General features: G+C 32.3%; 1 protein-coding gene across 3 annotated transcripts in view; it reads right to left on the reverse strand.

The window, feature by feature from the left end:
* LOC114329267 (lipase 1) overlaps window positions 1-25,537 on the reverse strand; it is a 128,126-nt gene that overhangs the window by 46,835 nt on the left and 55,754 nt on the right. For all 3 annotated transcript variants that reach the window (XM_050658775.1, XM_050658827.1, XM_050658708.1), the window contains 2 exons: window positions 8,028-8,350; window positions 3,646-3,892 (listed from right to left, as the gene is read on the reverse strand). In XM_050658775.1, coding sequence (XP_050514732.1) covers window positions 3,646-3,892; window positions 8,028-8,350 — 570 coding nt within the window. The remainder of the gene's footprint in view (window positions 1-3,645; window positions 3,893-8,027; window positions 8,351-25,537) is intronic.

Consider the following 25,537-nt stretch of genomic DNA (forward strand, 5'->3'; position numbering starts at 1 on the left):
TGCTTTCTCGAGATCAATGAATACCATATGAGCCTTTGTTTCTTTACTCCTGTATGTTTCCATCAACTGCCTTATAATGAAAATTGCATCTGTTGTTGATCTACCCTGCATAAAGCCAAATTGATTCTCGGATAGTTCGGTCTCTTCACGTATCCGTCTATCAATTACTCTTTCCCATATTTTCATGGTGTGGCTAAGTTTTATAGCCCTGTAGTTTGTACATTGTTGTATATCTCCCTTGTTTTTGTAAACAGGTACCAGTATACTGCTTCTCCATTCGTCTGGCATTTGTCCAACTTCCATAATGCCAGACGAATGGAGAAGTAGTATACTGGTACCTGTTTACAAAAACAAGGGAAATGTAATCGAATGAACTATCTTTTAGTAAAGTCGTTCCAGGAACGTAACTCATAAATATTGGCAATATCATTTTAAGGTCTTCCACTATAAAATGTGTAATATGCGTCTGAGTTGCCAATATAAATGAGAATTTTTTTACTTAGCAACAACATTTTTGTTTATTTTAGTAGTATTTTGTATTTTGACAACGAAACCCGATTTGGGCTTCGAAACGTTAATAAAATCATTTTTTTAGTAAAATTGTGACGTATGTCCCATTAAAAGTAATTGATTAAATTAAATGTCAAACAGCCACCCACCTCCTCTTAGCAGTTTGAACATTTAATTTAATCGAAAGGCAATGTTTATTTGCGAAATAAACATTATTTTTCTCTTTTCTGATAGCAGTAAAATGTATTTTGAGTTAAATAAATTACATAATATATTCTTCTTTTTGCTGCAATTAATTTAATACAAAAATTATTTTTTTGGTCACCCTGTAAAAACAATGATGTTAATGTTTATATTACTAAATGGAGAATTAAATAACCTTTGAAATGAGATACGTCACGACTCCTATTCCTATTTAAAAAAATCATCGATGACGTCATCACGCCCAAATCGACGACGTCACTATTATGAGATATACGTCAAAAAATCATAATTTAAAAATAAAAATCGACCTGTCAGAGCTTTAACTCTGAAAATAATTAAGTCATGAGATAATAGACCGTTTCCACACTTTACGAATGCACTGTATATAGAAACACGCAGCCAAAATTAAAACTGGAAATATACTTAATATCAAAAGGCTGATGAAGCCCTTAGAAATGGAAGAAGAAGTGCAATGAAATGGGACTACCGGTAGGAGATACGATACTCTACATGCTGCAATATGTAGATGACGAAATTGTAATTGCACAGGACAAGGAAGATCTCGAATATAAGGCAAGGAAACTAATAGAGGAATTTAGAAAGTGGGATCTGGAGGTAAATACTAAAAAAAACGCAATATATTGAATTCGCTCTACCGAGATTCACTTTGACACATTCGGAATAGGAAACATGCGTAGGAAGGGAAAAAACGATGAATTTGAACCTGGAACAGGATACAATTGCAATCTGCAATGAATATGTATAACTGGGAATAAAACTAATGAATACAGGATCAAACGAAGTGAGTATTAAAGAAGGTTTACTGTAAAGAGACCGAAATCATTAGACCGAAAGCAGTAGACCGAACTCATTAGACCGAAAAGCACTTTACCGAAACCTCACTAGACCGAACAGCAGAAGACCGAAAAGCAGTTCTTTTTACTTGTCGCAGTAAAAGAGATAAGACTAATGTAATTACAACTAAATATTATTTGGATGGTTATTATAAACAGTTAAAATGGTGTTAACGTCAATCTACCCTTAATTTATTTTTACCTTTACTAATTTGTTTATCGGATGAAAATTATTTCATATCAGACTGTACAGAGTAACAATTTACACAGTCTATGTATAAAATAATAAAAAAATACAATAAACAAAAAGACTGCTATACAAAATCTTAGCATAATTTACTGTAATCTTTTTTAATTTATGTACTATTATATTAGTATTATATATATTAGTATTAATATATATAATAATTATAATTATATTAATACTAATTATATTAGTACCATTTCGGTCTAATGCTGTTCGGTCTAGTGAGGTTTCGGTAAAGTGCTTTTCGGTCTAATGAGTTCGGTCTACTGCTTTTGGTCTAATGATTTCGGTCTAATTGTCGTGTACCTTAAAGAAAGGAGAGTAAAGGAAAAACAGGTGATAGGAGCCGTGAATTCGGTATTGTGGCAAAAAACATAAGAACAGAAAACAAAAAACGAATTTACAATACAGTATTAAAACCAGTAATAACCTGTGGAGCTGAAGTCTTGCAATTAACCAAAAAAAAAACAATAATTTACTAGTCACTGAGATGGACTTTTGGAGGGGTTCAGCAAGAAGATCTAAATCTAAACCAAAACACATAAGAAACGACATTAGTCAACAAATGGGAATAGAAAGAACAATCATAGATGACATCGAAAGAAAACAGTTAGTATGGAATGGACACGTAAGACGAATGGAGGAAAGAAGAATCCCAAAAAAAAGTATTAGAATGGATCCCCACAGAAAAAAGAAAACGAGGAAGACTAGCAACCACATGGATAAAGGGCATCTCCAAGGCGATGTCGAAAAGAAATTTAGGAGAAGACTGCCACAATAGAAAGGAGTGGCGATTAGGAATGGAAATGCGTAGAATTAGTCCTGTCGCCAGGGGGAAAATAAAGATTTTTTTATGTATTTTGACCCGTAGAACACGAATTTTATGGGTAACAGTTGATCCAGATGTCGATAAGATTGTTATAAACAAAGAACTTGAGGAATTTCGTAACAGCGATATTTCGCAACACAATTTTTTTTGTGTTTTGTGGGCCATTCTAAGCAAAAAATGTTCCTAGAAGTTTTTTCGTAGGATGCACAGTTTTCGAGATAAACGCGGTTAACCTTTTAAAAACTCGAAAAATTGAAATTTTTGAACCAGAATAACTTTTGATTAAAAAATAAAATAGCAATTCTGCTTACCGCATTTGAAAGTCCAAGTCAAATTATACCGGTTTTGATTATTTGTATTTCTAAAAATTAATTTTTTATTGTCAAACAAAGCTATAAACAAATAGCGTTTCTAGTGCACAATGCATGCGTTTTAAGGCATGCTACGTAGAAATTGCCTGTTTGTAGGCTCGCCTACTCGTTCGATTTTAAATGAGAAGTGCATTGAAAACATCAATCAAGCACTATGTGTTTATAGCTTTGTTTAACAATAAAAGAACTAATTTTTAGCAATGCTAATAATCAAATCCGATAGAATTTGACTTGAACTTGCAAGTGCGGTTAGCAGAATGGCTATTTTATTTTTAATCAAAAGTTATTCGGGTTCAAAAGTTGAAATTTATCCATTTTTTTAAAGTTCAACCGCGTTAATCTCGAAAACTATGCATCCTACGAAAAAACTTGTAAGAACATTTTTTGCTTAGAATGACCCAAAAAATACAAAAATTTAGTTCCTCAAGTTCTGTGTTTATAACAATCTTATAGACATCCGTATAAACTGTTAGCCAAACAATTTGTGCTCTACGGGTCAAAATACATAAGAAAAACTTGGGTAAGTCCATCTGAATAAGGGAGGCCGTTGTAACCCCTTGGCGACAGGACTAAATGCTATAAAACCGGTTTAATATATATTTAGTGTTTGTGACAAAAAAGTTAACTTACCTCAAAAATCTCTTGGTATTGAGCTAATAGCCTCAGTAATGGAGAAGCCATATGCGTCATATATGCAACTGGTGCTAACGCTGTCATTAGAGCGATTTTTTCGTTGTATTCTGGTCTTAATGCTGCCATGGCAAAAAATTGCGATGTTCCTTGAGAGTGGCCTATGTAGAATATTTTTTTCTGGCCTGTTTGTTTAATGATGTAGTCAATTTTTGCTGGTAGATCGTAATATCCACACGTATCAAAGCTGAAAATATAAACTAAAGAATATAAAAATCAACACAATAGTAATGTTCAATAATTTGTTAGAGGTATACTTATATTCTCATATTCTTAGTATCTTGATTGGCACGTCCAAAGGAGCCCTGGCTTTGATTGTGCCTGGGCCTTTCGTGCACAATTTTCAGTTTATGGCCAGAGTTTATGACAAATTAAGGTTTGTTCTAGCAAACAGTCAAACTAGTCAGAAACCGTCAGCAAGCAGTTGGTCAGTGATAGAACATAATACAGTGCTATCCCCTCTACTCGCGCTGGTCCACTATCCGCTGATGGTCTTAAACCGTTTGAAACTGATACTAGAACAAACCTATTATTATTGACAAATTCCCTACTGTTGTCATATCGAAGAATGCACGGCACTTATATAGTTAGAAATGTATTAAAATAGTACAAATCATTCAAGAATATTGTTTGTAGGTATAAAATATGGAGTAATTTAGAAACTATATTGTGGGTTTTAGTTTTCTTACTTAATAATTTATCTAATTTTTTGTGGTATTAATGTCTCTAAAAGGTCATCAAATTTTTGTAGAGGTAGCAGATGTAAACTAAGGCTCTGAAATATCGTTAAGTATACAAGGAATTCCTTTCATGTTCCAGCACATTTTATCTACAATTATTGTCCTGGTCTCAAATTTTTTCTAATCTTTTAACATTCACCATTCAACTTTTTTTGGTCCCCTTCAATATCAAGTAAGCAGGTTGTTCGCTTGCAGTCTCACTAACTATTAACTTGTAGTCCTTACATTCACCTATATCTTCTTTTCTTGACATGAAATAATCTATAATGTAAATAATACTAAAGACCCATAGAGCAACTATTTTTGAATTGTGACTGTGTCTATTTTTAGATTTTGTAAACATAGTTGTCAGATTTCAATTTGCATACCAAAATGTATTTTCGTTTTTTGGCTAAACGGTTGAGTTTAGAAAAAAAAGTTATAAGACTATTTTGCTCTACATCTTGCCTTCTACCTATGCCTTTAAGGAACGCACTATCTTTGGGGACACCCTGTATAGTTAGAAATGTATTATTAAAATAGTACAAATCGTTCAAGAATATTGTTTGTAGGTATAAATCATGGAGTAATTTAGAAACTATATTGTGGGTTTTAGTTTTCTTACTTAATAATTTATCTAATTTTTTGTGGTATTAATGTCTCTAAAAGGTCATCAAATTTTTGTAGAGGTAGCAGATGTAAACTAAGGCTATGAAATATCGTTAGGTATACAAGGAATTCCTTTCATGTTCCAGCACATTTTTTCTACAATTATTGTCCTGGCTTCAAATTTTTTCTAATCTTTTAACATTCACCATTCAACTTTTTTTGGTCTCCTTCAATATCCAGTAAGCAGGTTGTTCGCTTGCAGTCTCACTAACTATTGGTCAAAACGGCAAACAGGTGTATGTTTTCAAAAAACTTTTGATAGTGTGTAAAAAATATTTTATTATCAGCTAAGTACTTTGGACACACAACGTGCCATCATCAGAGCTTCCTAAAAGGACATATTTAAGATAAGATTTTTTTATATAAAAAATGAGTGAAAAACTTACGTTCTCTTATAAAACTTTCATAGAAGAGCAATTGCTAAACGACACAATAAAAAACATGGGTACTGGGCAAAAGCCACAGATATAGGGTATAATAACCCTTTAAACTGAATAAAATCACATCTAAATTATTTTATTAATTAATAAGACAACATGGCTGAGTCAAACCATTTTGAGCCCACGTGAACAGCAGATCAGCTGAGGAAGACTGTCATTTATTAAAATGATAAAGAAGGAACTACAATCTTATGCGACCTCTATGTTCATAAGTATTAATTAAAAATTGAAAATGACTAAAAAGCCATGTATAGGTTAAATGAATTTAAAGTTAAGATACTAAATTTTAAAGTTAAATTTTCAAAAAATTTCTATTATTACTATTGAAGTGAAATGTTAACGTATATATTAAAAGTTATCAAAATTCTTCCAAAAACAAAACTGTTATAGTTTGACCAAGTGCAGTAGAAGTTAGATGAAATCATACCTAGGAGAAATATCATTTGACAAGCTCGAAAGCTGTTATTAAAAATTAAAAATCTTATTGATTAATTCAGACAAATAACAAATATTTACTTGTTTACAAATATGTAAGCAATGAACGAAAACTCAAGAATACCCAAAAGTAATGTTCAAAAAACTTTCATAAATTGTTGGGTATACTGTATACTAAACCAAAATTACTAAAGAAATTTCTTAAAAATAGGATCAAATTTAACATGTAGTAACATAACTCACTAACTATTAACTTGTAGTCCTTACATTCACCTATATCTTCTTTTCTTGACATGAAATAATCTATTTGGGAACGATTTCTCGACCAACGAGCCGCGAGTAAAACCGTCGTTCTTAAAACTGCGGTATTATGGCTCGCACGTCGATCACCCACTTTAAGGCTTCATTTTTAGTTCCAAAGTCTAGTCCCTCATGTTTTGATTCATATCATCTTTTGGATTGGTCCAAATGTGCATTGAAATCACCCCATGTTATGGCTCTCTTCTACGATGGAATATAATTCGGTGTGTCTCCCATTTAATCATAGAAAGCTTTCCTTTCGGCACGTAATTTATTATTTTTTTCTAGCCTCTTATAGATAATAAGCATAACATATCTCTTCTATTTCATCGGATTACTTGTCTAGTAATGAAGTTTATAGTAACGCAGAATCCATGTAATCAAAAAAAAAATCCAATAAAACCGTCTACAGAACGAATCCCAAAAATTTTATATGTTTTATTTTAATTTTATTTTTTGTACTTGTCAAATACTCGTGGCTCAGTGGAGTAGGCTCATCAGATAATGGAAACACCAATAGCAATTATAGAATTTATTTAGAACACCGACACTAGGGTAGTTACCCTGGGAGAACGTTGAGTACTGATTGTGACTTGTACGAGATTTAGTTGAAGACTCTTTCTCTAGCTGAGATATCATAGTTTTATGGAAGATGAAGTTGGGTCATCGTTGACACGAGAACAGCGTGATTTGTGTATCTAATGAAAGTAAATAGTTCTACATTCGTCAGCACTATTGCATCATTTCCAAATTATATTGTTTAATATTGACAAATTAGTATCTAAATTAATGATCCACATATATAAATATAAAAACAAATAATTTCGTGCGATCTACTGGGTGATATAATTATACTGTTCAATATCGGAGATTAATTCTGAATATTTGATATTGGACAGTACTCATTTGTTATTTTCTTATTTAATTCTGAGGCGTCTAATTTTTTATTATCCCAGAGAACGGTAGTTCTCGCCAGTGGCGCACACCCCCTACATGCAACACTATATACGCGACGTTTTCGATTCTGCCAAGCCAACCTGACTAAAGTGAGACATGGGCCAAATTCCATCTTAAAGTTTAAGAAAAGACTAGCCAATCATCTTTTCAACCATCCATTATTTTGGTCCAAGCAAGGGTCCTCAAAACTCCCAAAAATTTCGAAAATTTAAGTCCGACCTCTGCGGCTTCTGATATATTGATCATTACCTTTCCAAAACATGTCTAATTTTGAAAATCGGTTACACCATTCAAAAGTTACGAAGCTCAGAAATTTGACTTAATTTCTATTTATAAAGCGGAAAATGTTTGTATGTATGGAAAATGTTTTATATGTATGTTTGTATGTACATACATATGTGTGTGGAAAAGTTATACCGATCTGAATTTTTTTTCTATGTTCCAAGAGCGGTTTGGGACCGATTCAGAACCGGTGTAGTTTGTGACATTTGACCACCCATGATCCAGCTATAAGACTGGATAGGTACAACCACCTCAAACTACAAATTTTATGAAAGGTACTATTTTTTGGCGCGTTTTATTCAAATTTAGCAAATACTATGGAAAAATGTTTCAAAATAAAACTCTAATTTAATTTTTCATCAAAATGAAAATACATTTTTGCGCCACGCAATATTCATATTATATCAGCACTTTTGTAACTGGAAAATTGCGTGCTCCACTCACTTTTACGGCGTATAGCGGTTTTTTATTCTTGTACATACTATATGTATTATACGTTACCTTTTATACAATAAATTACCTGTAGTCATAGTATTCCGGATCATTATCAGGATCTAATGTCTTATGCATCGTAGACCAAGTAGTCCCTCTATTATTCCCCAACCAAACGTCGTATCCTGCATCTGCCAACATCAACGCGATTGATCTATTTGGTCCAACATTAACAAAATCCATAGCACTACTTAATAGACCATGCATGAGAAGAACAGCCGGTTTATTACTATTGTCAGAGTAAACTCCATCTTTACCGCCTACTAATCGTTGCATTCGAAGAACATAACCGTCTTCAGTTTCTACCCAGTGAGTTTCCACTGGATATTTATACTTTCGCAAAAACTGATACTAAAACAGAACAAATACACAAAATTCAGTTATTTTACCTTTCAGACTAAAAAAAAATTACTGAAGGTACCAAACAATTTATCTAAGAGCATTTCTTTTTCTTCTTTTGGGACCATATTCCCTTTAAAGGTAAGCTGTTGATAGGGCATACAATACCGAACTAAAATCTGAATACCGGTATTTGATATTTGAAATTTGAAATACCGGGATACCGGTATTATAACCGGTACTTATTATTAATAAAAAATTTACTACTTATATTTAAGTTTAAGTTTAAAAATTTATTTATTTGATCCAAATTTTTGGGCGATAAACGAGGTTTGTTAAGTGCCCAGACTTTGAAAATACTCTTTCGAAAGGTACCTACTGTTGTGGCAGGTATTGACAAATATTTTACAGCCAAATAATAAAGCTCAGTGAAAGTGGATTTGTATTTTTTCCAAAATTCCATCGGGTTATTTTTTCTTGCCAAATGTGGCATTTCGCAAGAAAATGTGGCATTAGGTAGTAGACGTAAAATATAAACAATCGCTTTATATTAACGACACCGCCGCTTCTCGATGGTGCCATACTCAGCTCGGTATGTTTATCTCAAAAAAATTCTTGTAAATAATTAATTAATATAATTTTATTAGATTTATATTGTGCATAAATTCAATTTTTATCAAACAACGTAATACCAAAATACCGGTATTTGTACATCAATACCGGTTTTTAATACCGGACAAAAATCGCCCGGGATTCCGGTATTCGGGATCCCGGAATCCCGGTATTGTAAGCCCTAGCTGTTGATAAAACTTGAATAATAACTGTCGGATGAAATAAATATCAAAAACGCTGGACGGAAGGGCCGCCCGAGAACTTTATCGTACCGATCTATTATCGTTATCGTACTAGATAACAAAGTTAAACATAACAAAGTTACTCGTTATTTTGATATTTTAGAGACACCTTGTATACTTGAAAATATTTTATGGTTCTACGCATCATTAATTCCTGCATTTGAGAAAATGTTCGATGCCATATTTCGGGGACATACTAGAGATTATTGCATAAATGAATAGAATATCAGTCATACTTTCATTTCAAATTAGTTTATTTTTCAGTGAAATTAATAGTTTACAATATTTGCATTTTCATTCTATTTCTATTACGCCAGTCAATGCGCGAGAGTAAGAACAAGATATTACCTCCGAATTCTATCCTACTGCATCGATTTTAATGAAATTTTGGGAGTAGCCCAATCTCCTAATTCAAAGTCTATCCTATATACTATGGCACTTTTAACATGTGGGCGGTTCCCACCCCTTCTCGGGAGTGGAACATTTTTATTTTCGAATTACATGGAGAAAAAGGAAGATTTTTAAAAAAATTTAAAAATGCGCTCTATAATTTGATCACATTTTTTACAAAAACCTTTCATTTTAAACCCGTCCAACTTTTTGAAAGTAGAGATAACACTATATTAAAAGGTACTGCAGAAGAAAAACGATGCATTTAAATTCTGGTGGATGAGGGGTTAAATATATGTACTTATTATGTATATACTTATTTTTCCTTAAAGTACATTAGTCATATATTTTTTTGCACCATATCTCGCTTAGTTTAAATGTAACGGACATTTAACGGTGCTCGTTTTAAAGGGCTTTTGAAACACTACAAAAGGCGTTGGTAGCATTATACACCTAAAACCTACCGTTCCTCTGTTATTTCAAGTTGAATACACAAATTTGAGCATGCACCAAAAAACAAACTCTTTTCAGCTACCATATCTCTTTTTGTATTACAAATAGAAGATTTACGAAGGAACGGATCTATTTGTCATTTATAATCTAAAAAATGTTTTATATAGTGTTTTAGTTCGACGCATAGTTTTTAAGGTATTCACAAAAAACCGTCCGAAAAGGTGTAATTTTTCAATGAAAATGGCCAGTTTTCAAGGACGCATAACTCAAAGTTAGTTTAGAAGTTTTTGCTTAGAAATAGGTTCTCTAGCCACTTCCGTGGTTATTTTGACCAACAAATTTTCCACCCCCTTGAAGGGGTGGGAACCGCCCCAGGATAAAAGCGCCATAGTATATAGGGTATATTTTGTTTCTTGAGCTATTCCCTACTTACTGTGAAAATATCAAGTACATCGATGTAGTAGGATGGATTTCGGAGCCAAATACCCTCATTGGCTGACCTATAATAATGCTCTGCTCTGATCGCGTGAGAGAGGACACACATAAGATTATAGCAAAATTTCTATTTACTGTAACTTTTCGAGTTTTTAAGCTACAGCAAAGAGTTTTATGTCATTGAAAAGGTAATTTCACATTATTTCAAAATGTGTAAAAATATACAGGGCGGATCTAAAAAATTAAGATTTTTTTTCATTTTCGATTCAACCGGAAGCCATATTTTGGGTAAAATTTATTTTGATAATAGATGATAAAGTACCATATATGTTTGCCAAATTTTAAATTTTACTTTCTATTACAGAGGAAGTTACGGGCACTTGAATATTTTTTTATAAAGAATTCATAACTCCCTTCCTATGGGGAGTTAAAAATCTGACTTACGTCATTCAATTTACCAATAGGACTTTAAAAACATATCAAAAAATAAACAAATTCCTTGGAGCCATTTTTGAGAAAATCTAGTTCAAAGTTATGTCAAAATTTGACCCCTTAAATATAGGCAACCCATAACTTTTTCTAAAAAACCATAATATTCTTCTTATAACCCCATCTTTGGGCTATATAACGACTTTTTCAAATTAAACTTATCTTAAACAAGTTTTTAGATAGGTAAAGAAATGTATCGGGTGGGCGGTCGGCCATGTTGGCCGCCATTTTGAATTGATAAATTTCAAATTCCGTATTTCTATTTACCTATCGATAAGCTAACTTTGCATTAATTTTCACTTGTTTCGGTCAAAATTTGCAAAGATGGGCCCCAAATAACCCCACTATTTCGGCCCCCCTTTGAGAGGTTTTTTTTAAAAGCTTAGTTTCTCGACAAAATTTTCTTAAACTTACTTATACTGAATTTCATCGAAATCGGTCCAGTAGTTTTTGCTGGGTGGTGGCGACATACGTACGTAACCTACATACTTTCGACATGTTTTTTTTTATTTGCTTTCTAGACTAAGGGGGACTCAAAACGTCGAAAAAAAATGAAATCTGAAAATTTTTTTTTGCACGATCCTATAACTTTATCTATTATACTACGTATGTAGTACGATAAAGTAAAAAAAGAACTGAGATAAGGTTGTACACTACCGCCTTCACTTTTTAACTTGTATTGAGAGAAAATATTAAAGGAAGCTTTAATAGAGACAACCGAAAATATTATTATTTTTTTTATTTTAGCTTAACGTGTCTCGACAACATAGGTCATTGACACAGGTACAATTTTACTACATTACATTACAATAAAAGGAAAATTACATCTCAATATAATTACATTACAATAGATAGAAAAACATTTTAAATACATAATCAAAATTCCTAAACTATATATCTTCTTCTAGATTTCGTGGTATAGCCTGGTGTCATAAAGGTAGTCAATAATGCGTTGAAATTGATCTGGCGAGCTGAGAATATTTTGTAGGTTAAGATTCAAATTATGCTTTTTTCTGTTATTGTAGAAATAGGGACAGTCAATGAGAATATGTTTAACAGATAGAATGTTATCACAGTGTGTACATGTAGGTGGATCTTGGGAAGTCATCAAATATTTATGCGTCAACCTTGTATGGCCTATTCTAAGTCGTCGAATTAAAATTTTGTTTTTCCGTGTCATGGAAGGAAACTCAAGTTTTTTTATAGATGGATGGATATCACGAAGCTTGGAAGGGGTTTTGTTCCAGTGATCTTGCCAAGATATTAGGATAGTATTTTTAAAAAACGATTGTAGATCCGTGTGTAATTGTAAGTTTTCAGTTTTCTCATTAGAAGAAGAGACTTGTTTAGCAAAGTGGTCGGCAAGTTCGTTACCAGGGATTCCCACATGAGACGGAATCCAGACCATGGTTATGGATACTCCCAGTGAGATTAGACTATCGAAAGAGTTTTGGATAGCTTGGACCAACGGATGTACCGTATACATACTTTTTAGAGAATGGATAGACGCTAAAGAGTCGGTACATATTGCTACTTTTTTACGTCCTGGAGATAGCGAGTTTGCGGCTTGGAGGATAGAGAATAATTCGGCTGTATGTATGCAACAAAAGAGCGGGAGATTGCAGGATTTGATTAGTTCTGTGTTTGAGGTTACCGCACATCCAATAGCTACTGGGCTCTTAGAAGCAGCTGTATATAGAATTTGGTCGAATTTATTGTTAGCAATTAATTCGTTAAAGGTATGCCTTAGAATTTGTGGATTGGTTTGATGCTTATCATAATTAGTTAGCGTGAGAATAAAATTTGCTATCGATTTATTCCAGGGAGGTTTAGGAGATATTATTATTGGGGTTGTGACTGAGAGATCGATGTTATTCAGATGTGGAGAGAGATATTGTGGCAAAGATTGAAGTTTAATTGGAGAAGCAGAGTTTAAAAGGTCAGTTTTTAGTAACTTATGGGCTGGATTTTCAGTATTAGCAGATATTCGAGACGAATATTTCAAAAGAAGTTGCGTCGACGTAACCAGAGGGGAAGTTCATTAGCTTCTCTATATAAGCTCTCTGCTGGGCTCGACCTGAAGGCTCCAAGGCAAATTCGAAGTGCAGTGTTATGTACAGAATTAAGAAGTTTTAAATCAGATGGACTAGCTGACATATAAATAAAACTATAGTAGTCTATTTTAGAACGAATAAGACATCTATAAATCTTAAGAAGGGAGTCTTCATCTGCGCCGCAATGATGATTGGACAGAGTTTTTAGTATATTCAGATTAGTCATGCACTTGGTTTTGAGATCTTTTAAATGGCATTTCCAGGTAAGTTTGCTATCGAACGTGAGTCCTAAGATCCGTATACTCTTCACGACAGGTAGTAAGGTACTATTTATGGATATTTTAGGATTTATGGTACTGGCTGTCCTGCGGGAAAACTTAATGATTTTTGTCTTCTCAAAACAGAAAAGTTAAATCCACTCATTAAAGACCATTCAATCAATTGATCAGTGGCATTCTGAACCAGTTTGCAAGTGGCAACTGTGTCTTTGCCTCGACAGAAAATTATTAAATCATCAGCGTAGAGAGAGAACTTGACTGGAAGCTCAATTTATTTACAAATATCATTTAGAGCAAGTATAAAAAGTGTAGGACTCAAAACCGACCCTTGAGGAACGCCATTAGTTTGTTTGAAAGTTCTGGAGATTTTGCCATTTTCCCTTATATATTTATTACGTTAAAAGTTCTGTTTGTTACAAATTTATTAATAAATGAAAATATATTTCCGGATATATTGTACTCCTTGAGTTTAGCTATAATAAGAGGCCTATAGAGGGTATCAAAAGCTTTTTCGATATCAAACGAAACAGCTATTACGTCTTGTTTGCACTGGAAGGCGTTAATGATTGATGTTTGGAGAACTGCTAGATTGTCTGCTGTACTTCGAAGTGACCTAAAGCCTGATTGTGCTAAATTTAATATATTATATTTTTCTAGGTACCACAGGAGTCTTTTATTGATCATTTTCTCCATAAGTTTGCAAATTGTACATGTGAAAGAAATTGGCCTGTAGGAATTTGGATCAGTTGGAGGTTTGCCTTGTTTTTTAACTGGGATAATTATGGATTTTCGCCAAATATTTGGAAATTATTGTTTGGTCCATATTAAATTGTAAATTTCAAGCAGTTTGACTAGACTAGGTCGAGAAAGATTTTTAATAAAGATAAAGGGGATGTTTTCTGGACCTGCAGATGAATTTTTACAACAGTACAATGTGTCTGATAATTCTTGTAATGTAAACGGCAGATTTAGAGAGTCTAGATTGGATATTTTGCAATCAGATAAACTGAATTCTAGATTAGTAGACGTGGGAGGCTGAAAATTTGAAGTATGTGCGTTTGTTGTTTTCTTATGAAAACTTTCACCCAAAATGTTAGCAATTTGTTGACTGTCAGTGACTGTGCTATTTTGAGTGAGTATGGCAGAAATTCTTGAATATGTTTTCTTTCCTGACATGTGTTTTATTTTCTTCCAGATTTGGCTAGAAGGAGTGCCAGTATTGATGGATGAGATGTGGTTTTTCCAGAAGTATTTTTTGCTTTGTTTGATTACATACTTAGATTTAGCTCTCAGTTTTTTTAAGTTGGTGAGATTCTCTTTAGTGCTATCTCTGCGATATTTATTTCATGCTGCCTTACTTTGTTGTATAGCCAGAGAACATTGTTCGTTCCACCAAGGTGTTGCTTTACGAGTTAAAGAGATTGGTGTTTGTCCAATATTTACTTCAGCAGCAGAGATTATACAGTTATTGAAAGCGGCAATATTTTTATCGGCATCTTCTGATAATCCAAGCTGGTTTAGTTTGCTTTCAGTAAGTATCCGAAAGCTATCCAAGTTGGCATTAGAAATGTTCCATTTTTTAAAGATATCGAAATGTTCTTCTAAATTTTCCGATATTAAAATAGGGAAATGATTGCTATCATAAAGATCGTCAACAGCTTTCCATGTAAGACTAGGATATATTCTTGGATGACATAAACTTAAATCTATAGAGGAGAATGTGCCAGTAGCAATATTAAAATGGGTTTTGGAATGGTCATTCATCATACAAGTGTCAGTAATATTCAAAACACTTTCGACATTCTTTCCTCGACCGAAGGTTCTTTCAGAACCCCACATTGTATTGTGGGCATTGAAATCCCCAACAAGCAGAAAAGGTGAAGGAAGTTGGTATATGAGATCCACTAGATCAGCTTCAGATAGGCTATAATTTGGAGGAATATAGATGCTACAAATTGTAATTTTATTTGGGCACCAGACGTTAACGGCGATAGCTTCTAGGTTTGTGCAAATTGGAAGATGTGTGGAATAAAGTTCATTTGATACGAATACGGATGTTCCACCGCTAGCCCTAACATAGTCAGTTCTCAAGAAATGGTAACCTACAAAACCCTTTAGAAGTATTTTGTGATCAGATTTGAAATTTGTTTCTTGTAAACACAGTATGTCGGCAGTAGTATCAAGGATTAACTTTTGGAGGTGTTCAAGTCTGGGGTAAAACCCATCACAGTTCCATTGAATTAGATTGAATTTTAATAAAATGTGGATTTTTCGTAGAGTTGGGAGGTATCTGAGAAATACTCTTCATCCTGGGGATCCAGTGATGAGAGGGAATTTAAACTCACCGTATCTGCCGTGTCAGACTGAAAAGCTGAAAAGCTTTTTAAGGTAAAAAGGTATACCACAGCTTTGACCAACTAATATTTTTTATAATTAATGTTTTTAATTTTAATTTTAAATTAATCACTTTGATATTTATGTCAAATTTCCGTAAACGTTTACAGACTTGCCACTACTGGCGCTCGCGAATTTGTAAATATCCCCTCTACGTACGAGCTCACAGCGTATAGAAAGCTACAGACATGCAAATTAAGGTGATAATTTTTGATAATCTCCCGTCGTTAAGCATATTACGTCAGATGCCCTTCGTTGCTACGAAAAAATACATTCAGTGACATTAATGACAAATGTTTTAAAAATTATAAAAGTGATGACTTTCAACCGTCAAATACATATTTATAACAACTGTGTGTTTAATTTCACTAATTGGTACTTACATATATAAATTAAAATAAAATTTTGGTTTTGAACAGGTTTATTCATGAAATAATCCCAACAAATTGCACTCGAACTCTAAAATTAATATAGAATTTTTGCCCTCGTGACACTTTGACATATTTTCACTCGCCTTCGGCTCGTGAAATTAAAACTGCCAAAGTGACACTCGGGAAAAATTCAATAATTTTAGAGCTCTTGTGCAATTACTACTGATAACTTACCTGTCTGGCAACAATATTATTACAGGGATACTATTAAAGTATAATGCTATAACTTATTAAAAAAATCACTCAAATTGGACAAGAGGTTTAGGAAATTCGAGGCATCAAGGATGTCCCATTTTTAAGGTGGTGCGTTAATTTTGCTGCTTAGTGTATTAGCGAAGTTTATTCTTATGACTTGAAGTCAGAAATTAAATATAATATAACGTGTTAAGTGCGTGGCTAAATAAGTGGAGTGCGTCACAAAATAAACTCAAAGAAATTAAACAATTAGTGAAACCAACAGCGAATAGATCACATTGAGAATAACACAATAATTGCGGCTGGGACACAGTGACTTAACCCATAAATACCTCTTTGCCCGAACAGTGCCACCAATGTGCGAAAATTGTAAAATAACGAAAATATATAAAGCAACAAAGAAGAAGCACACCATCCCAAATAATATACATGGAGATTTTGAAGTAAACTAAAGCTTTAGAAGTAAAGAAGCTAAAAATTTACTAACTTTACCGGTATTATATTTTTTATGTAGCTAATTACCCTTGTGGTTGCAGCATAAATAGGTATATAAAAAACAGCTCTCCCGTCGACAACTTTTCAGTTGAAGAGTAAATGTAGACCCATAGTGAAATTACATCACTTCAGAAAGGTATTCAGCCGGGACAGTAGTAGTTGTAGTGACAATACATTCTAATAAATTTTATGGAGGTATTAACAACAAATATTTTTAGTTAATTTTTTGTTAAATAATGTTTTGTATAAAAAAATAAAGGAATAAAGAACAACCATGAGAGGATATGAGAAGATATACGACAATCAAACAAAACAACTAAAATGATTCTGGTATATCCAAAAAAGTGACAGGAAAAAATAAATGAATGCTTCTATACTATTATAATAATTACTATAATAATACTATATAATATACTAAAATACACTATATATACTATATACAGGGTGGAAGGTACTTATGGAATAAAATTATTTGTGTCCTTGTGTCAAAAAATTACAAAAAACGCCGAGACCCGTCGATTTTTAAATAAAAATGTGCACTTTTTAAACATAAATTTAAATATACTGAGTGATCGTTGCAAGTCTAGCAGTGTCCATATGCTTTATTTTCAATGGAACACCCTGTATATTCTTATATTTTTAAAAGCTGCTTAACAACTTGATTTCAACAAACTATATCATGTGGGGTGTATTATGAATAATACAGGGTGAAATTTTGAAATTAACAAGTATGGAAACCACTGATGGAATAAAATTGTTTGTGTCCTTATTTTAAAAAATTATAAAAAATACTGGGACACGTCAAATTTTAAATTCAAATTGGCGCTTTACAAACACAAATTTAAATATACAGGGTGATTCACGCAAGTACAGCATAGTCCATGATCTTTAGTTTTAATGGATTACCCTGTACATTTTTATATTTTTAGAATCTGCTAAACAACCTCATATCAAAAAAGTGTATTATGTAGGGTCCATTATGAATAATATAAGGTGAAATTTTGAAATTATTTATCAATTTTGTCAAGACATTAAATGCAAAACCTAATAGATTTAAAATACTTGGTTTAGAAAATTGATGCCTTTATTTATCTAATCTAAAATATATACCAATATTTAAAGCATGATAAATTATTCATTTTAAAATTTTCTGTAGGTATTTAATATCTTGCCGAAAATTACACATAATTTTAAAATTTCACCTTGTATTATTCATAATATGCCCTACATAATAGGTATACACTTTTTTGATATAAGGTTGTTTAGCAGATTCTAAAAATGTAAAAATATATAGGGTGATCCATTAATACTAAAGATCATGGACTATGCTGTTCTTGCGTTAATCACTCTGTATATTTTTATTTATGTTTGTAAAGCGCCCATTAGAATTTAAAAGTTGACGTGTCCCAGTATTTTTAATAAATTTTTAGAATAAAGACACAAACAATTTTATTCCATAAGTAGTTTCCATACTCTTTAATTTCAAAATTTCACCCTGTATCATTCATAATACACCCTACATGATGATATGTTCGTTGATATAGTTCGTTGAAATCAGGTTGTTAAGCAGCTTTTAAAAATATAATAATATACAGGGTATTCCATTAAAAATAAAGCTTATGGACTCTGTTAGACTTGCAAGGATCACCCTGTACATTTAAATGTATATTTAAAAGGTGCACATTTTTATTTAAAACAAGGACATAAGTTTTTGAAACAAGGACAGAAATAATTTTTTTTCCATAAGTGCCTTCCACCTATATACTATACAGGGTGTTTGGTAAAGAATGCGCCATAGCTTAACCTCAGGTTCCTGAGGTTAAAATAGGCCGATTTAAGCTAACTTACTTTAGTACAAAGTTTATAATGAGCGGGATACAGGGTGTCAAAATTAAACTTTTTTTTATTTATTATTGAATATTTCCTGACAGGTACGAGATAACATGAAATTTGGTATATGGGGGTTTTTTGTGTCTAGAAAACTAAATTCCTTACCAAAAATTATGTTTTGCCCAGAGGGCGCCACATACGCCTTTCAGCACTCATTTATTACGTTCATTTTTTTTTATCCCTCACTCCGTATAATTTTGACATTAAAATTTTTATTCTCCTATTAGTTTTACTTAAAAAAGGTATACTTTTTCATCTCCCTAAACTCAACCGTTTTCGAGATAAACGCATTTTAAATCTGCGATACACCATCATTTTTAGCATAATATCATTGTAAGTAGTTCCACCCGAAAATTAACCTAAAACCATAATAATTGTGCCAGTTCTCAAATTTATGTCATGGCATCGCAAATTCCATTTGAAGAAATTTGCAATACATTTTTGGATAATTTTATGGTTTTAAGTTATTTTTCGGGTGTAACTACAATGATATTATGCTAAAAATGATGGTGTATCGCAGATTTAAAATGCGTTTATCTCGAAAACGTTTGAGTTTAGGGAGATAAAAGAAGTTTACCTTTTTTAAGTAAAACTAATAGGAGAATAAAAATTTTAATGTCAAAATTATACAGTGTGAGGAATAAAAAAAATTGAACGTAATAAATGAGTGCTGAAAGGCGTATGTGGCGCCCTCTGGGCAATACATAATTTTTGGTAAGGAATTTCGTTTTCTAGACCCAAAAAACCCCCACATACCCAATTTCATGTTGATATCTCATACCTGTCAGGAAATATTCAATAATAAATAAAAAAAAAAGTTTAACTTTGACACCCTGTATCTCGGTTATTATAAACTTTGTACTAAGATAAGTTAGCTTAAATCGGCCTATTTTAACGTCAGGAACCTGAGGTTAAGCTATGGCCCATTCTTTACCAAACACCCTGTATATACTATATATGTATACTATACTATATTATACTATATAGGGTGAGGCAGATAAAGGGCCTATTAGAAATATCTCGAGAACTAATGGTAAGAGAATCATGAAAATTGGAATACGGGGGTTTTGAGGTATGAACTATTTAATGAAAATATTTTTGGCTCTTTGCTACTTCCGGTTATACTGGAAGTTGATTGTAACTTCGTTTTTTTGAAATGGGACACCCTGTATATTTTTACATTTTTGAATTCTGCTCGATGTCTTCTTTCTTAAAATATGAGGTTTTGTAATATTATACAGGGTAGTTTAAAAGATAATTACGGTTTTTTATAAATTTTGTAGCAAACTTCACACCCTGTAGAATTGTACTGATTTGATATCAAAAACTCCGTTTATGTTCAAGTGATTTTTAATATAGTCTATTATTATTAAAAATTATTAATATAGCGAAAGGTTTAATTTTAGTATACAGGGTTGGTCGAAACTCGGAATGAGTATTATCTGAGTTTTCTCAAATGGAACACCCTGTATTTTAGTATTGTAATGAAATGATATTTTATAGTACTTTTTTATTTCTTAAGCATTCCCTATACCTAACTGCTTTAATTTGTAAGTTATTCGTAGTTTTTTAAGCCTAACATTAATTGAAACAGAAATTACGTGAAATTTTATTAGGTTTGTCCTGAAAATATTCAATCATAAATATTTTTTTGAAAATAAGTACATGTTAATCTAGAATTATCCTTAATTTATGAATATTGGATGAGATACCAAAATGCCTACGTTGTTAGGATTGTTTTTTTTTTCTCTGATTTTGGCCTTGGTTTAGAACTAGAACCTTTAGCCACGTAATTGTATAACTTATCACTAAGTCAGGGGAGTAATAATGTGTAGTGTGTGTTGAGTAAGTGTCTTGTTACTTTGCAAAGTCGACGTCATTGTCTTTGCAAAGAGACGCTAATTGTATCCGAACGTCTGCGGTCCCTCCGGTGAGTACCGATCCCACAAGGACAGAAACTATATTCATTTATTAATTTATAATAAATGAAAAATTTCTGACCCTGGTGAGATTCGAACCCACAAACTTTCGGATTTTTTCGATCCAAAGGCAGGCGAGGATTGTTGGTGCATAAAATATTAATATGTTAGGATTGTTGGTGCATAAAATATTAATAAAAACAAACCATATTCTACCCAGTTGGCTATGGCTTTGACACTAAACTTGATTAAACATTAGACATTATATTATTTTTATAGTTCCAGTTGCTGTGTTACTACATATTAGTAAAGTTTTTGTTCTAGGAGAGTAAGTATAACAAAAATGTACTACTAGCAATAAGAATTTTATCATCTGCAACTCCCTGATAGACGACAGCCAAGAAGAAAAAATTTTCAAAGTGTAGAAGAGAAACTTTTCAAAGTTTACTAGAACAGTTTCGACGTACTAGACACTTAGATTACGAGAACATTCATACTAATAAGTATGCAGATTCTCAGTGACACTAACATTTAATTCATTTTAATCATTTAAAATAATTTTTCTTCGATCAGACTTCTCGTAATCTAAATTTCCAGTTCATTGAAACCACTAGTAAATTTTGAAGAGTTTCTCTTTTTTTTGGTTGTCATCTATCATGGAATTCCTGATGATAAACTCTTATTGCTGGTAGCACATTTTTATTTCTTATACTCTCCTTCAACAAAAAACCATCTGAATCAGTTCCTCATTAGAAAAATTCATATTAGCAATGGTAGCAAAGCAACTGGAACCTAAATAATGGTAGAATGTTTAAGCAAAGCAAATGTTTAAGCATATTTAGGGTCGATTTCTCATACCTGCGTTAATCTATGGTTCAGTTGAACCAGGTTCACCCGTGATCTGTGGTTTTGTTTGAAATGCATTTCTCATTGCGCGTTCATGTCAGCACTCGTTCTACAGCTTTCGAGAAATGCCAATAGATGGCAAAAGGTAAAAAACTGTCGCCATTTTGAACTACCATTTTTATGCTGTTTTTGAATAAAGTTAAATTTAAGTATTTATAGTCAAATAGTCATTTTAATAATTATAAATAAATGTTATAAAAACAAAAATAATGTTATCGTTTATCGTTAGGCTTAATATAATAAAATAGGATATATTTATATTATGACAGCGTTTCGTGTTAATACAACGCATGCGTAGTCCATGGAATCATCTGAACTGAGTTCTGAAATCTTTGAACGGCCGAATTCCACCGTTCAAGCATCGTTCAAGTTTAAACTGCCATCGGTTGAACGTGCGAATTGAGAAAGACGATTTTGACTTTAAACTGACGTTTACTAGAAGTTCAGGTTAAACTGGAGTTGAACTCGATATGAGAAATTGGCCCTTAGTGTCAGGCATAGCCAACTAGATAGAATATTGTATGTTTTTATTAATATTAAACACACCAACAATCTTAACTACGTAGGTATTTTGATATATCAACCAGTATTAATAAATTATGGGTCAGTCGAGATTAATATGTGTTTATTTTCGAAAAATTATTTGTGATTGAATATTTTCACGGCAAACCTAATAAAATTTCACGTAATTTTTGTTTCAATTAAAGTTAGGCTTAAAGAACTACAAATAACTTACAAATTAAAGCAGTTAGGTATTGGGAATGCTTAAGAAATAAAAAAGTACTATAAAATATCATTTCATTACAACACTAAAATACAGGGTGTTCCATTTAAGAAAACTCAGATAATACTCATTACGAGTTTCGACCAACCCTGTATACTAAAATTAAACCTTTCGCTATATTAATAATTTTTAATAATAATAGACTATATTTAAAATCACTTGAACATAAACGGAGTTTTTGATATCAAATCAGTACAATTCTACAGGGTGTGAAATTTGCTACAACATTTATAAAAAACCGTAATTATCTTTTAAACTACCCTGTATAATATTACAAAACCTCATATTTTAAGAAAGAAGACATCGAGCAGAATTCAAAAATGTAAAAATATACAGGGTGTCCCATTTGAAAAAAAGAAGTTACAATCAACTTCCGGTATAACCGGAAGTAGCAAAGAGACCAAAATATTTTTATTAAATAGTTCATACCTCAAAAGCCCTGTATTCCAATTTTCATGAATCTCTTACTTTTAGTTCTCGAGATATTTCTAATAGGCCCTTTATCTGCCTCACCCTGTATATACTATAAATACTATATATACTATATATACTATAATAATACTATAATAATTGAATGTTTCTACTATAGTATAGTATTCTAATAAATAACTTACAATATCAAGTCCCACATCAGAATCTTGGTTAAATTTAGAATCGCTTACATTTAAGGATTCCCTAAATTGTCTAACAAAATTACCAATGGCGTCCAAGGTTTGGCTTTTACAATGCACTTGTACGACGATTATTATTATCAATAATGTTTTAAGTATATACATTTTGATTGATATTTTGTAAATGGTTAATCAATCATTGCATGGTTTTCAATATTTTTCAAAAAGATAATCTATACCTTATTTGAATGTTATCTACATGAAAGTACTTGTAACTTACTAAGTACCGTGTGGATAAAAAAATAACGCAATTCGAATAAAAAAATAATAAGGAACATGTGTTTTCCTACGATATCAATTGTTTTTCAAAACTAATCAATTCTACAGAGTTGGAAGATATTTCAATATAAGTTCACATATTTTGCAATTCCTTATTGATAATATAACCATGGTAGCAGGCATAAAAAAGGCATTCCAAAAATTATTTAACGCATACAGTGCCATACTGGGTCAAAGTGGCCCACCACTTAGGTTGGAAAATTTTTATCTCTGGGCCGTGGTGGGTCGATATTGTCCAACATTCCTTTTCACTTCTTACGTGCCTATCTGTTCCGAATGCTGGCAACCAGCATGGCTCTCCTAACTTTGCTTGAAGCTATTCTGAATAGTCTGGTTGTAGATGTATTGAACCACTTTCTCAGGTTTTAAAGCCAAAATATTCTTCTTCCGCCCGGGTCCTCTATTTCCACAATTATCTCGCATTCCTTGTCCCTTCTACGTAGGACCACAATATTAGTCACACAATCAACCCACGAAATTTTTAAAATGCGTCTGTAAAACCACATCTGGAATGCCTAGAATTTTTTTAAAGAAACTTCGGAAAACGTCCAGATCTTTACTCTGTATAATAACGTAGAAAATACACAGCATCTGATGATAGAGATTTTGGTACCAAGTGGTAAATCGTGACTTCTAAAAAGGGACCTCATCATTATGAACGCTGCCTAGTCTCGTTTTTTCTATGCATTGTTTTATTTTACAAGAGTGGTCCCACAGGCTGTTTATGTTGCTGCTAAGGTATGTGTAGCTATCCACCCTGCTAGTAGTCCAGGGTAATAAGGTTTTTCCCATGACACTTGAGCATCCAGGGTACTGAAGCGTTTTTTCGACATTTAATACCTATAAGAACAAATTGTAACTATCTCCTTTGTAACAATTAAGTGTCAAAAAATGGCATTTTTCCCTTTTTTTTTCAAATCAATGGAAAACAGTGAAACCTATGGTTTTCTTAGTGCAAATATCTTTGAGATTATGGAAACAGTTTTAAAAAGACGTATTACAAAGTTTTATATACCCATTTATTGTTAATATAATTGCGAAAAAAGTTCGGAATTGCAAAAAAAATTATTTCGCAATATCTATTGGAAAAATTAGTGTACAGCTTTTAAATTTTTGTCATATAAGGGTTCTTTGGTGCTTAATATGTTATAAAAATTTCAAAGCGATTCATTCAATTGTTTAAATTTTATTCAAATTGTTTATCCCAGAGAGCATTTTTTTGCAATAACATAAGTCAGAAAAAATGACGTTAGAATCATTCCACAGGTGTCAAATGAAATAGCATGAGCTATATTTTCAACTTGGTTTAATAAAAGCGAATAAAAAATGTACTTATTAGTAATAAATAATTATGCAAAAGTATCATAAATCTTTCCTTATAAACTTTTTATTTTGTTATATAAGAAATTATATATATTTATTACAGTTTTTTATCAATTATGATATAAATAACATTACTTGGTAGTTGTACACTTAAAACAGGGTAAAAAATGGTTTAAATTTAATAAATTTAAATATTTTTTGGTTAAATATAATATATTAAACTATAATATAATACATAGATACAATTCTTGTTAAAATAAATAAAAGTTCCATTTTTATTCAGTTGCAATTCGAAGGCAAATCAATCTTATTTTTCAATTAGAATACGGAGCGCAGTCCAGCCCTCTGAATCGACGATTTTCGACTCTTGTTGGAGTCTCATCGGAGAGAACGTAGGCCCGCTACTCCATATTCTAATTGACCAACACCGAGAGTTTATCTCCCACACCGCAACTGACGTGAATGGACTAGGTGACTAGCGTCATCTGGCAATTGAAAGATGAAGTAGTTTTCAATCCTAATAGCAATATTAATAATATTTAAAAATATTATAATATTACTAGAAGATTTTTAAATTGAAAACTTATTGTTTCATTTTCTTGGTAACACCTCCATGGCTTCTAAAATTTGCAAGCTAGATGGATGCTGAAGCGAAGAAGACAAGAGGGAATTCAAAAACTTACAATTCACGACCCCGTCTGTTCAGCTGGTAAATTCCAACAGAAAATGGACCTAGTTACTCAAAGAAATAACGACCAATATAAAAATAAAATAAAAATTTCATTTTTATTTAGTTGCAATGCGAAGGCAAAACAATCTTATTTTTCAATTAGAATACGGAGCGCAGTCCAGCCCTCTTAATCGACAAATTTCGACTCTTGTTGGAGTCTCTCGGAAAGAACGTAGGCCTGCTACACCATACTCCAATTCTTATTGTTTGAGGGAGCAATTATTGTGGC

This window comes from Diabrotica virgifera, chromosome 1, assembly GCF_917563875.1.
Source record: "Diabrotica virgifera virgifera chromosome 1, PGI_DIABVI_V3a".
NCBI classification, from domain to species: Eukaryota; Metazoa; Arthropoda; class Insecta; order Coleoptera; family Chrysomelidae; genus Diabrotica; species Diabrotica virgifera.